Source organism: Chanodichthys erythropterus, chromosome 1 (genome assembly GCF_024489055.1).
Source record: "Chanodichthys erythropterus isolate Z2021 chromosome 1, ASM2448905v1, whole genome shotgun sequence".
Lineage (NCBI taxonomy): Eukaryota > Metazoa > Chordata > Actinopteri > Cypriniformes > Xenocyprididae > Chanodichthys > Chanodichthys erythropterus.
In genome coordinates this window covers 38,188,999-38,204,240 of record NC_090221.1, presented here as the reverse complement: position 1 = coordinate 38,204,240, position 15,242 = coordinate 38,188,999, and the positions used below count along the sequence as shown (strand labels likewise).

At 41.2% G+C, this 15,242-nt stretch overlaps 1 protein-coding gene across 7 annotated transcripts in view; it reads right to left on the bottom strand.

The window, feature by feature from the left end:
- LOC137029671 (serine/threonine-protein kinase 32B-like) overlaps positions 1-15,242 on the bottom strand; it is a 22,615-nt gene extending 7,373 nt beyond the window's left edge. For 2 of the 7 annotated variants that reach the window (XM_067399428.1, XM_067399354.1), the window contains exons 1-8: positions 12,312-14,143; positions 11,496-11,647; positions 6,914-7,087; positions 5,018-5,055; positions 4,821-4,910; positions 4,588-4,691; positions 992-1,108; positions 142-561 (exon numbers count right to left, since the gene is read on the bottom strand). In XM_067399428.1, coding sequence (XP_067255529.1) covers positions 142-561; positions 992-1,108; positions 4,588-4,691; positions 4,821-4,910; positions 5,018-5,055; positions 6,914-7,087; positions 11,496-11,647; positions 12,312-12,461 — 1,245 coding nt within the window. In that variant the 5' untranslated portion in view covers positions 12,462-14,143. Of the gene's footprint in view, positions 1-141; positions 562-991; positions 1,109-4,587; positions 4,692-4,820; positions 4,911-5,017; positions 5,056-6,913; positions 7,088-11,495; positions 11,648-12,311; positions 14,144-15,181 lie in introns of those variants that run through there. The other 5 variants (XM_067399838.1, XM_067399574.1, XM_067399752.1 and 2 more) reach the window with 5 other exon arrangements.

Sequence of the window (15,242 nt, the reverse complement as noted above, 5' to 3'; positions counted from 1 at the left end):
AGATTCAAGGCAATGTCATCTTAAAGCGATTGTTCTCGCCCTCATGTCGCTCCAAACCCGTATGATGCTCTTCCTTTAATTGACATTCTGATTGTAAGTTAAATATTCTTGAAATTGAAGAGCCTTTTTCCTGTTTATTACCGTGAAGCTGCTCTGAAACGATCTAAAGCTCTGTAGAAACGTTCCTGCTGTTGTGTTTGGAACGGCATCATGAGGGCGAGGAAATGAACGCACCAGCGGCTTTGAGTGTTTGTTTCTGCTCTTGGCCAGACGTTTCTTCTTCTTGTGCAGCGGTTTGGACTCCAGGATCATCTCCTCCAGCTCGAACGTGGGGTCACAGTTCAGACGGCCTTTCTGTGTGAGAGAGAGAGAATCCGTCAGCCGTGTGCTGATCATGAGCAGACGCAACGTGACGCGTGTATAACGGCCTCTTACGTTTGGAACGAAACCAGGGGGGACGGATTTCTCCAGCACGGCGTCCCAGTTCACATCAGCCAGATACGGATCCTTCTGGATATCAGACAAATGTGACGGACGATTCTCAGGGTCTTTAGTCAAAAGCTGCACATAAAACAAATGAACAGACCTGTTCGTAGGTAAATGAAGTTCTTCCTCAGTGTTTCTGTCTTGTTTTCCAGCACAAATATCTAAACATTCTTAAATCAAGATGAAAATTACTGAAGATATTAAAGTGATAGTTCACCCAAAAATTAAAATGTTGTCAGCATTTACTCACCCTCATGCTGTTCAAACCTGTGTGACTTACTGTCTTCTGTGGAACACGAAGAAGATATTTTGAGAAATGTCAGCAGTGTTGCCTTTTTTTTTCTCCATATAATGAAAGTCAATGTTGTTCATCAGAAAACCTTTTGTGTCCCACAGAAGAAAAAGTCAGACAGATTTGGAACAGCAGATATCTATCACAGGTTTCTGCTCCCTCATGTATCTATAATGTGAGGAGTAATGTTAAGTCTGATGAGAAGAAACTCACCCTGCGGATCAGAGCCACGATCCCGTCGGACCAGGCGGAGGAAAAGCTCACATGCTGTCCTTGGATTGTGTTGATGGCTTCGGCTGCTGTCGTGCTGGAGCGGATCTCGTACGGCCGCTGAAACACAGAGCGATTCGTTCCTGAGCGGCTTCATCTCCAGAGAAACGTCTGAATCCTCCGTCCTGAAGTCCCACTTGTGTTCAGACGAATCACAGCTGTCACACGCTCTTCTGCTGATTCACTCTTTAACTTATTCGACATTATTCTTCAGAGGCTTGTAAACAGTGTTGGGGACGTTACATTTAAAAGTAATGTTACAATGTTGCGTTACTCCCTAAAAAGTAACTAATTATGTTACTTTGTCACTTTTTATGGAAAGTAATGTGTTAAATTTCTTTTGAGTTACTTTTTCTCACCTGGGCTGAACATACTGTATTTGTTTTTTAATTTCAAAAAGTTCTGGCAGATATAAAGGCCCTTTCACACCAAAAGTGAAAAGAATAAGCCATGTTCACATTTAGTCTAGATCTAGAATAACATCATGTTCACACACACATCTGCACTCACGATTACTTATTTGAAAAAGTAACTTGGATATTTTGTTGTAAATTTAAAAGTAACGCATTACTTTACTAGTTACTTGGGAAAAGTAATTTGATTATGTTACATGTAATGCGTTACGTGTGTTTTTCTGGGGTAAAATATGATGCACACATTCTAAACATGAGATTCACATTTAGAGAATGAAAAAAAGAAAAGTAAAAAATAAAATTATGTGTCTTCTCAGGCATTTCGTTTTAACAATAAAGCAGTTGTGTTTCACTGAAAAAACTGAAAAAAGTTGATTCTTGTTGATCTTTCTTTCATAGCCGTATTTCTCTCCGCATGCGTGAGTTATATGATTTCTCTTCAATTAAACACTTTCATATGGACTTAATATATTGACCATACACTCTAAAAAATAAATCAGTGTCTTTGTAAATATCACAATATTTGTCACATCCACCAGCTGCGAATGCTCTTGCATGCCTGTAGAGGGCACTGTTTCCCCTGACGCTACACGCATCATGGACTCAGTTTCCCACAATGCTTTGTCATCCGTGAAATCATGCGCAGCTGTTTCCCATCACCTCATTATCCCTGTGTCTCTCTCCCTATCTAACCCAGTTCAGTTGTTTGCGATGTCTTGTCTATTAAGCCTTACTGAGCGTTTCCCCTGTTGTGCACGTTCCTGGTTTTCTCATTCCTGTCTCACACTCTCTGACCTTCTGCCTGTTAAATGGACTACGACTTTGGATTTGTGCTCTCAATAAACTGCGTTTGGATCTTCTATCGTTGTCGCTCAGTACTTGAAACGACTAACACCAGCAAATCATTACAGAAGACTTCACCACATGATGGATCCAGCAGTTCATATCATCAGCCTACACCAAGGTAACAGATCAATTGAGTTTTTGGATATAGCATATGTGTCTGATCTCCCAGATTATGCTTTAATAGATTTTTGTTTTTGTCATGGACATGATAACCCACTGAAAGAGCATTTGATCTGTAATGGTCCTCGAGGGTCGCTCCCTGAGTTTTAGACCTTTGCATTACTCTCAGTTGGTTCACACTTTACCGTGGGGGAGATCGAGAAGGGCTCTTCCCCTCTTCCCGCCATACCAGTGTCTTCACACAAGATGGCCGCTTCGCCTGTGTCTGCAGACAAGATGGTCTCCATACCAGACCCTCCAACTGTAACGTACGTTACTCTAGCCATCACACACGCCACGTTAGAGTCTTCAGCCGTCATTGACGCCACATCTGTGTTCCCTGTTGTCATGAACGCTGCACATGAGGACATTAAGGCTGTCCCTAGGCACTTGAGACTGGCTTCAAGCTTGGGCGACACACCGCTGACATCAGTAGACCAGCGTCATCTAGACCACCGGTCTCCGCACGCTCAAGCCTGCTGGTGCCCGCACCGTCCATCCCAGAGGTTGTTCCCTTATCCTCTGTTCTCCCCGTCACGGCAATAGCCCTTTTGTGTGTTTGGGCCGCACACTGCTCTTCAGCCTGTGAACCCGTTCCAGCCAATGAGTCCACTCCAGAACCTACGCCGGTCCAAGAATCTGCTCCAAGGCCTGTTCCACTCCATCCCATGAGTTCACTCAAGAGCCCATTTTAGCCTGAGTTCCCGGTCTGCCCTGATACGACCATGAAGTTTGCCCCTGAGTTTCCTGCCTATTTGGACACGGCCTCCGTGGCCAGTGCCAACCCCTCTGTTTTGTGATCCAGTCTTGCCTGATTTTACCCTGACGGAAAATAAAGTGTTGATGGGAATATTCCGGTTGATAAATTAATAAAACTGGCTGAATAATTATAATTAAAGAATTATAAAAATACCCCTTTGGTGTGGAGTAGTTTAGATCCAACTCTGATGGACAACAACAACAACAACAACAACAACAAACTCCCTGAGACTTCCTAGCTCTTTCATCCAGATAGCAAAATTCTGTTTTTACTGTTATTTCTATTCCTTATGTTCTATTTTTATTATTCTTTTTTATGTAAAGCACTTTGAATTACCATTGTGTATGAAATGTGCTATACAAATAAAATTGCCTTGCCTTGCCTTACCCTGCCGGATCTGCCCTGGGGGTCCTTTGGTCCTTTCATTGGCTGAGGTTACAGTGACTGTAGGTTTAGGGATCAGGGTTGGGCATAGGCAAACATTACTGTGATTGACATGACCAATGAAATGTTTAGAATCAGCTCCAGGGCGGGATTTACGCTGAACTGGTTTGGGGAAAAAAAAAATCACGCCTGTGGTGGTCGTTTGCTCTGCCATGGGGGTCATCAAGCGCGTCTGTAAGGCCACCTACATTGCCTGCTCTGCCCTGGTCATCTGCCTGGTCTGGACCATCCTGGCCTTCTGACCATCCTGCATCACCCAGGTCCTCTATCCGGTCTTCCTTGCCTTTCTGTCCTGCCGGTGTCTTCATGCATTGACCTGGCCCACCTTCCCTCCCCGGATCCACCTCCCACCGATTTGAACTTCTGGAAGCCACTCCGTCGAGGGGGGGGCTATGTCACATCCACCAGCTGCGAATGCTCTTGCATGCCTGCAGAGGGCACCGTTTCCACTGACACTACACGCATCATGGACTCAGTTTCCCACAATGCTTTGTCATCCATGTAATCAAGTGCAGCTGTTTCCCATCACAGACAGATCTCCCGCACGATTGCTGTGTGTAGTCTTCTTCATTGCCAGGTAAATGCTTCTAAATTCTTTAATTTCTGAATTGATGATGTATATATGATTGAATGTTTTTGAATTGGATTTTAATTATTATCTGTTACCTGGTTAATAACCCTGCAAATCTGCGCTCAGGTTAGTAACGGGCTAAAGTACAGTTCGGTGGAGCAGCGGGGCACACCAACTGATATTACCGAGCTCCGACTAACACATTGGCATTAGTTATGTTTATTTAGACTGTGTAGATCAGGGGTGCCCAACCCTGTTCATTTTTAAGTTGAACACAATTAACAAAAATCTGATTTTCCCAGAATGCTTTTAAATGGAGCTCATGTGTTTGTGTCCTTGAACTCACCGACCCTTGTAAGAGTTCGTACGCCGTGATGCCGAGAGACCACCAGTCCACGCCGTACGAATAACCCGGACCAGCGTCCGCCTGCGACTCGAAGACTTCTGGAGCTGTTAGAAAACACACACACAGACACCGCTGTTTCTCAGTTACTGTCAAACACAAACTTTTCCTCCAGTATTTCTGCAGTGTTTATGAAACAGAGCGTTAAATCGATTATATATTGAAGAGATTCTCACCCATGTAGGGTTTGGTTCCTGCCATAGACGTGGCTTTCTCTGAGTCCTTCAGGACCGTGGCCACATTAAAGTCAGCGATGTGGACGTGACCTACGACACAGACAGCTGCTCTTTATGAAATGAGACCAAATGACTCCTCATCATCATCGTCTTTATTTTGAGTGTCAGCATGGACTGATGTAAACAGTGTAACTCACCATGTTCATCCAAGAGAATGTTGTCTGGCTTTATATCCCTAGAGAGGGAACGGCGCACACAGTAGTGAGTAGTGACGTATGTATGAACGTGTTTCTGACATATTAAGCAGATCTTGTGTATAATTATGAGCTGCTGGTGATGCTTGAGACCATTTCTGGTTATTATTCAGTGTTTCTGGTCTCTTGTGGACTCAATCTCTGTCCATTCATTTTCCTGTTTTCACTGTGAAGCTGCTTTGAAACAATCTGTATTGTAAAAAAGAGCTATAAATGAAGCGGACTTGACAATGCTGGAACACTTTATTTAACATCACATGGCATAACATAACATATCCTCAGATACACGAATGATCAGGTTTTGACACAGGCCCACCTAACTATTGGTGAATATCCTGATTTATTAACAGAGTTTTGTGAACTTTATTAAATGGTTTATTTGTGTTGCCGGGTTATTGGTTTGCATTTTAACCTGGACAACTGGTTAATTTAATAAGGTAAAATATGGGTAATTCCTGGTATTCCCTGCATTTTAGACACAAAATTTAGAAAATCAAACTCAGTTTTTGACAGAATTTGTGTAATCATGATGATGTAAAACATTTGAAAAATAATGTTGAAGCTCGAGTAAATAAATTTACCATTTACCAAACAAAATCACTGAAATGTTAGATTAGAAATATCCACCCTGTTCAGGACAACAACAACAAACAGTTTCAAATACTTATTCTAATTTATGGACATTGTGTACATTTTCTTCGATAACTCATGTGCCTTTAAAAGCATATCAGTTAATAACTGATCAGAAAATGCATATATTGTCACATGCTCGTCTCACTCTCAGTGTTAATTAGACACGCCTGCCGCTCGTTAACTGGCTTTTGGACTCCTATGAGTCAGTGTCGGGTCATCATGACGATCTTCTGATCGTTACTTGTTCTTAAGCCGAGTCCAGACTGCACGATTTTAGCCCCGATTTTGGCTCCCCGACAGGTTTTGAGAAATCGCCGATCTGAGAGAATCGCCGATGAGTCGCAGACGCCCGTGAGATATTTGGCACGCTAAATATCTGGACCTGTTGGCGATTCAAAATCCTGCTGCGTGAAAAGTGTTCTGACTGAAAACTACATCGGCGATGACCGACAGCCAATGAGAGAGCAAGATACAGAGCAGAGGGGAGTTCGGGGAGGAGTTATAGACCACAATATCAGCAAGCATGGCTTCGTTTGAGATAAACATTACAATTCTATCAAACAGAAACAAAACACAAACATTTGCTTGACCATCCGCAACAGCAGCACATTGAAACGTTATTTATTTACCTCCAACTGTCATTGCAGAACACACAATCCACAGTCTCCCCAACCATTTCCTCCTCCATTTTCTTTTTCTTGTTTTCGCTGCAAATCAGCGCACCGGCAATAGCAAGCTTCATATTGCAAGCTTCTTGCCGGCTACCGTTTTTAATAATAATAATAACTCCGGTCTTGTGTGATATCGCGTTGTTTCCTTGTCACATCTCGCGTGTGTTTGGTTGTGAAACGTAGTTTGCGTGCCAGACACAGTGTTGTCTGCGATTCTTCCTCATGTAAAGTCATACAGTGTGAAACCTTCTGTCGCCGATCCATCGTGCAGTTTGAACACAGCAGCGACTGAATGATGGCCAAGATAGTCAAGCAGCGTGAAAAGAACAGTGACCCGACTACTTTGAAAATCGTGCAGTCTGAACTCTGCTTCACCTGTCTGATTCATTATCGTCTGAATCTCAACCTGTGGATTTACTTTGCATGGACGGATTGGAAAATGACTAAGTTAAAGGTGCGGTAAGTAGAACTATGTTATTGGACATTGCTGTTTATGTTATGTGTGTATGTTTAATGTGAAGGATGCGGCTCTCACCGGTGGATGATGTGCTCGCGCTGCAGGTAACAGAGCGCTAACGCTAGCTCACACATGTACAGCTTCACCGTCTCCTCTTTAAAATGAACGTTCTGCTGCAGATGAAACCGTAAATCACCCCCCAATAACAGATCCACCACCATAAACAGATCCTCCTCATCCTGAAACGAAAACCTGCGAGCCAAGAGAGTCTGTGTCAATCCACGGAAGAGGCTTTAAATACAGAGAAGTTTGATTAGTCAAGAGTATGAATGCAGAAATCTTTGTGTGCAACATGTACAGCTTAGCTCTTTCTGTCAGCAGTGAGACTTACACATGTGATAAATGCAGGGATATTGTCAGGCTGACAGAGAGAATCTCAGAATTAGAGACACGCATCCAAACTTTAATTGAGGATAGTGAGAATGAAAGGGCCTTAGATACTGCTTTGGATGCGACTAGCCTAGTAAACACTACACATTCGGTTCCGGTTGTAGAAGCCACGCAGCAGGCTAACTGGGTGACTGTGAGGCGGCATAATGGCAAGAACAAACACCACTCTTCCGTTCCGATTCATCAAACAGGTTCTCCCCACTCAGTGACGCACCCACTGAGAATCCTGTTGAAAGTGCCCTAGTAATTGGCGATTCTATTACACGGAACGTGAAAATAGAGACACCAGCCACCATAGTCACATGTTTGCCGGGGGCCAGAGCACCTGACATCAAAGCAAATTTAAAAGTGCTGGCTAATGCTAAACGTAAATATTCTAAAATCATTATCCAAGTCGGCACAAATGATGTTCGACTTCGCCAGTCGGAGATCACTAAAATTAACATTAAAGAGGTGTGTGAACTCGCAAATTCAATGTCAGCAAAAGTAATTTGTTCTGGTCCTCTTCCTGGTCGTCGGAGTGATGAGATAGTTAGCAGGTTATCATCACTCAATGGCTGGCTGTCTAAGTGGTGTCCGCAGAATAATATAGGTTTCATAGACAATTGGAAAAGCTTTTGGGGCAGACCTGATCTGTTGAAAAGAGATGGTATTCATCCCTCCCGGGATGGTGCTGCTCTTCTCTCTAGAAATTTGGCAAATAGTCTTAGAGCTGAAACATGACAAACCAGGGCCCAGATCAGGACGCAGACAAACTGGCTAAACCGACCGTCTGCTAGCCGCCTCACGTCACAGAACTCAGATAATTCACAGCACATAGAAACACTTTCACCTAGATATTATCACATAGAGACTGTGTCTGTACCTCAAACTAGTAAATACAAAAAACTTCCGAAACCTTTTAAGGGTAAAAATTTAATTGATGTTCAAAAAATGAAAATCACACATAAATCAGATAAACAAATGATAAAGCTTGGGTTACTGAATATTAGATCTATTTCTTCAAAAGCACTTATTGTAAATGAAATTATCACAGACAATAAACTACACTTGCTGTGTTTGACAGAAACCTGGCTAAAACCAGACGATTACATTACTTTAAATGAATCTAGTCCTCAAGGTTATGATTATCGACACAATCCTCGACAGAAAGGCAAAGGGGGAGGTGTTGCTGTAATTTATAGTAATATATTCAGAATCACTCAAAAGAATTTCAAATATAATTCCTTTGAAGTGATGGTGCTTTATGTAACATTATGTAAGTTGACATTTGTGCTGGCTACTGTATACAGGCCACCAGGGCACCATACTGACTTTATCAAAGAATTTGCTGAGTTTCTATCAGAGTTAGTACTGCTGCGGATAAAGTCCTTGTTGTTGGTGATTTTAATATCCATGTAGATAATAATAAAGATGCATTTGGATTGGCATTTGCAGACATTTTAAACTCTATTGGAGTTAGACAACACGTGTCAGGACCCACTCATTGTCGTAATCATACCCTAGATCTAATACTGTCGCATGGAATTGATATTGATGCTGTTGAAATTCTACAGCAGAGCGATGATATATCAGATCATTATTTAGTCTCGTGTATAATACAATTAGCCAAGGCTACAAAACCACCACCCAGCCATAAATATTGTAGAACAATCACGTCTGCCACTAAAGATTGCTTTATAAATAATCTCCCCGAGCAGTTTCATCACCTTAGTATACCTGACAACTTAGAAGAACTCGATGCTGCAACAGAAACTATTGGCTCTCTCTTTTCCAGCACATTAGATGCAGTCACTCCTTTACGTCTAAAGAAGATTAAGGAAACTAATCCAACGCCGTGGTATGATGAGCACACTCTGGCTCTAAAACGAGCTGTTAGAAAAGCTGAACGTAGTTGGAAGAAAACAAAACTAGAAGTTTTTCGCCTTTCGTGGAAAGAAAAAATGATTGAGTACAGAACAGCCATAAGAAATGCTAGATCTACTTATTTTTCAAATCTCTTAATAGAAAACAAACATAATCCTAGGTATTTATTTGACACAGTGGCTAAATTAACTAGAAACAGAGATTCAACTGCTGACGTTTCCATAGAGCACAGCAGTAATGACTTTATGAACTTCTTTACTTGCAAGATTGATAATATTAGAGAGAAAATTATAAACATGCAACCGTCTACAGTTTCACTTCAGACAGTGCACTGTAGTGTCCCTGAGGTAAAACTAGAATCATTCGCCGCTATAGGAGAGGAAGAATTATCTAAACTTATCAAATCATCAAAATCAACGACATGTATGTTAGACCCAATGCCGACTAAACTACTGAAAGAAATGCTTCCAGAGGTCGTAGGTCCACTTCTTGATATAATTAATTCATCTTTAACACTAGGATACGTGCCAAAAACCTTTAAGCAGGCTATTATCAAACCTCTTATTAAAAAACCTCAACTAGATCTGAGAGATTTAATTGGCATTAGTGGAATTGCTTTGGCATGGTTCAAATCATACTTATCTGACCGTTATCAGTCTGTGGTAGTTAATGAAGAGATGTCGTATCGATCACAGGTTAAATATGGGGTACCACAAGGCTCAGTACTAGGACCGTTGCTTTTCACTCTGTACATGCTGCCCTTAGGAGAGATAATTAGGAAGCATGGTGTTAGTTTTCACTGCTACGCTGACGATACTCAGCTCTATATTTCCTCGCGCCCTGACGAAACCTACAAATTCACAAAACTAACAGAATGCATAGCTGATATTAAAAACTGGATGACAAGAAATTTCTTATTATTAAATTCAGAAAAAACTGATATCCTAATCTTTGGACCAAAAACTTCCTCACGAAAAAACCTTGAATACTCTCTAACACTTGACGGGTGCTCCATTAAACCTTCGTCCTCAGTTAGGAACCTGGGTGTGCTCTTTGATACCAATCTTTCATTTGAAAGTCATGTTTCTAGTATCTGTAAAACCGCCTTCTTCCATCTAAAAAATATATCTAAATTACGACATATGCTCTCAATGACAAATGCGGAACAGTTGGTTCATGCATTCATGACCTCAAGACTAGATTATTGTAACGCTCTACTGGGTGGTTGTTCTGCTCGGCTTTTAAACAAACTACAGTTGGTTCAAAATGCGGCAGCTAGAGTTCTTACTAGAACCAGAAAGTATGACCATATTAGCCCAGTTCTGTCAACATTACATTGGCTCCCTATTAAACATTGTATAGATTTTAAAATCTTGCTACTTACTTATAAAGCTCTAAATGGTTTAGCTCCCCAGTACCTAAGTGAGCTCTTAATGCATTATAGTCCTTCACGTTTATTGCGATCTCAGAATTCAGGCCAGTTGATAATACCCAGAATATCAAAATCAACTGAAGGCGGCAGATCCTTTTCCTATTTAGCACCTAAACTCTGGAACAATCTTCCTAGCATTGTTCGGGAAGCAGACACACTCTGTCAGTTTAAATCTAGACTAAAAACACATCTCTTTGCTCTTGCATACACATAACACATTATCAATACATTAACATTTTTCAAATCCGTTAAAGGATTGTTACGCTGCAATAATTAGGTCGGCCGGAACCGAGAACATTTCCTATAACACTAGATATACCTGTACATCAGAATAAGAATGGCATCTCCGCTAATATCTGTCTCTCTGCTTATCCTGAGGTTTGCCGGGTGCTGGATCCAGGCCGTGTCCAGATCAGATGGAGAACCTGTGTCTGGACCTGACTACAACGTAGCCCAGGAGACAATGGGCCTACAGATCCAGTTCTGGCTGCATCTATAATTCAGATTTATAATCTCTGTATCCGCTTACATATATTTATATATAATCTATTTTTAATCTCTATAATAAAAATGTATAATTCAGATTTTGATCTCCATATACATCATATATTATATATATCTTCCAAGGGGTTTTTTCCCTCCTAGGACTTTTTTCCCAGTGTTAGCACGCTGGGTTTTTCTCCTAGGGGGTTTTTTCCACCCCTGGGAGTCAGCCGACATTGGCTTAATCTTGTATATGTTACATATTACCACGCTTGCTTGTACAGCTTATTTTTAACCACTTCCCTTTTTTCTGTGCTTCTAATATGTAAAGCTGCTTTGAACAATTACAAATTGTAAAAGCGCTATATAAATAAATTTGACTTGACTTGACGTGTGAGAAGAAAACATCATCAGCTCAGTGTAAATCACCAGAGGTTGACGAGGAACGGGTGTTGGAGTCTCTGCATGACCTGCAGCTCTCGGAGGACGTTTCTGACTTCATCTCTCTCGATGCACTTCTGCTTGTTCATGTATTTCATGGCGTACATCTTCCTGGAGTCCATCTTCTGCACAATACACACCTGCAGACCGTGCTTCAGTCATCACAACTAATAATGAAAAATATTTCTAATGCATTTACTAATGCGTTATTAAAAAGTTCTCTGTTAAAATGAACGAACATGAGCAATAAGTAGAACAGCAGTGTTTCTATTAACTGACATTCATAGACTGGATTCATAGACACTGTATCATTGTTAGTTCATGTTAATTAATGCATTAAATGCAGAAAAATAAAAATTCTGTCGGCATTTGCTCTCCCTCAGGTTGTTCTAAACCTGTATGAGCTTCTTTCTTCTGAAAGAAGATATTTTGAAGAATGATGGTAACATTGGGACAAAAACGTGTTTCTTACAACATTCTTCAAAATATCTGACATGCAGGACACACTCGGGTTAGTCCCTGCTTTTCTTTGTGAATTCAAACTGCATTTAAATGTGAGTGACGTGAGCTCCATTAATATCTTCTGACACTGACACTAAAAATATCACAACAAATACAGCAGCCGTCGGCGTTACACAGAGAGAAAGAGATCAGAGTGTTTGTGTGCTGCAGCCTCCGGCACAACTCCATCAGACTCTGAATACAGACACTGAACAACACTGCAGGCACAAACATCACTCATGTCACAATACTGCGTGTGTGTGCGTGTGTGTGTGTGTGTGTGTGTGTGTGTGTGCTGCTCACCTTTCCAAAGCTTCCCTTCCCAATGGCTCTGAGAATCTGAAAGTGGTCAAAAGAAACTGAAAGAGAAAACAGGAAAACACACCGTCTGTGTGAATAATTGATGTGCTCAGGATGAAACAGCCCTGTGTGTGTTTGTACCTGCGTAACCATATTTTAGTGGCGAATGAAGTGAGCTGAACTCGACAAAACCTCATTTGGGTTGTCCTCATTTGTTTCGAAGTCAGCATCTGATTGGCTGAATTGTACAGTATTTCCAGCAGACGTGTGTGTCGCGTTCTGTAACGGTTCTGCTGGAAACAAACACATCGTGACGAGTTTACTGTTTACAACAGTGATGTGAGCTCTGATCCGGATCAACTAAATGCTGGATTTTCAAATGAATGTGAAGTTCACGACACAGACTCTCTAAAATACGTCCAAGAGTTCTGATCTGTTATCGTACGGACATTGATGTAATATCAAAGACTATAGAAAGGGATTTTGGTTATATTTTCACCCTAAACAGGACGAAATGAACTGTGATTGGTTGCTTCACATGTCAGATGGTCTTTGGCGGCCCTTGGCCAATGAAAACTGTGATTGGTCATCTCAGAGACTGTAATATAAGATGGACGACGCATCTCCACGTCCTTCCACTAAAGAAAAATGAAGCCAAAATATAAAAGAAATACCCACTGTTGCCCGAAACCAGAAACCATCTTGGGGAAAAAAGTCTTTGGGGCCTAATGGTTAGAAAGTCGGACTTGTAACGTGAAGGTCGCGGGTTCGAGTCTCAGTAAGGGCAGGAAATGTAGGTGGTGGAGTGAATGAACGGATCTTCCACTCTCACACTGAACCATCTATGGAACGACCCCATTTAGATTAATAAACATGTGACGGGGTCATGAACTCTCTCTCAGACACACATCATGCTAATAACGGCGATCATTAAGCACTAACTCTTTTCTTTAAGACGTGTTGTTTGTGTCATGACAGGACATGTAAAGCTCCTGATTCTGAATGTCTTTGATTAACCACTGAAGAGTCCGACTGCAGCAAACGTTTACATTCATGCGTCTGGCAGACGCTTTTATCTGAAGTGATTCACACATTCAAGGTACACACTGTATTCAGTTCTTGCTTCACCCGGGAATCGAACCTCGACATGCTCAACTGTTCAAACGCTTCCTAACAAGAAGTCATTTACACCCATATGAACCAGAGCATGCTGGGAATGGAGGAGACCATTCCAGCTTCTGACCTCTGACTGTGTTTCCTCTCTGGTTACTGGAATAGGTTAGGATTGGAGTTAGACAGTCTGTAGGTAACATAAGAGCAGACTTCACACAAAAGACGTGAGCGCAGCGGTCAAACAGACGTCCGTCTCGCTCAGAGGTGTCCAGTCCTGCTCCTGGAGGACCTCCGTCCTGCAGCGTTCAGCTCCAACCCCAAATAAACACACTGAACGGCTGATCCAGATCTGACTAAGATCCAGGCAGGAGTGCTGATGGAGCTGATGCCCTCAGGACCGGTCAGTGTGTTTACAGTGAAAAACTAAAGCAGCGCAGTGAATCTCAGACTCATCTGTGTGAACGGCTGTGATCACGTCACTCTCTCCGAGTCTTTCAGTGCGAAAGAAAGATTGATTATTATAAACTTCTCACCAGAACTAAAGCATCAAAGCGTGACAAACAGCCTCCGCACTGCATAGATGTCAAATATTACACAAAAACCTTCAGTTTCTGATACCCAACAAACACAAAATGTTCCCCTAACGTTAGTATTTGGTTCCAGTTTGGTTATTTTTTTGAGAACCAAATAATAGGAACGTTTTAGGAATGTTCTTTTTAGGTTTTATTATTTTGCAACCATAAAATAACGCTCTCAGAACGTTGCAGGGACGTTATTTTTTAATAACCTAAAAACAAATACCCTAATGGTTATTTTTTTAGGTTATTATTTAATGACAATGTAAAAACCTTTTAATTAAAGTTGTTTTTGTATAATGACCAATCAGAGCTCTGGAATTAACAGCGTTTATGTTGAAATTAGATCAATCAAAGCGCGTTATATTGATCAGATAAATCAACTTTATAGTGTTAGCACAGTTAAGCAGTGTAAAGCATAGTGTGAAAAGCACAGAATCATGAATTCGTGGGTTTGTTTTTATCTTCATTTTCTGCGCGCCTCTGATCTGCACGCGCTTCTCCAGCACGCGCTTTCTCCTGTCTTGCACTCGCGGGATCTAAAAATGAATGGTCATTTCGTTTTACTGGCTAACTAATATTAGTTTATCGATCTCTTTACTGAATAATAATTAGATGTGAGAGTAAATATGATTTCAGATACATTTGACACCCTTATTGAAGTTCTTGTTAATGGTCCAAAAGATGCATGTCCCTAATAAATACATCTTCTGAAATCCTACTTTTAAATCAAATAATTGTTTATTCATTGTTTTAATGTCTGTGAATAAATGTGATTTGGTGCTGAAGAAATGTAAAATCTGTGAACCTCGTGAAATCTAGTATCTTACAAATTAATGGACAAATTTAATCTCATTTAGTCTTCCATATGATGGATCATTTTTATTAATTAAACAATAAATAACGAGATATGGATTGTAATATTGATTATAGGCGTCCATGCATCCCATACCGCTACTATCGGAGCAGAGGTTAGTTAGGAGAACGTTCTAGGAACGTTACAATAATGTTGCATGACGATAGAATAACGTTCTACAAACCAAAAACTAACGTTCTATTTCCGTTAAGAAAATTCGGCCAAACAAAAACAAACATTAAAAAAAGAACGTTCTGGGAACCAAAAACTAACTTTCTGGAAACCAAACAATGATAGCTGGTACTTCAGGACACGCGGTCCTTCCTCACCCTCCTCATCCTCCTCCAGCACCGGCGCTCTGCGCGACTGATTCACGCCCATAATCACCAT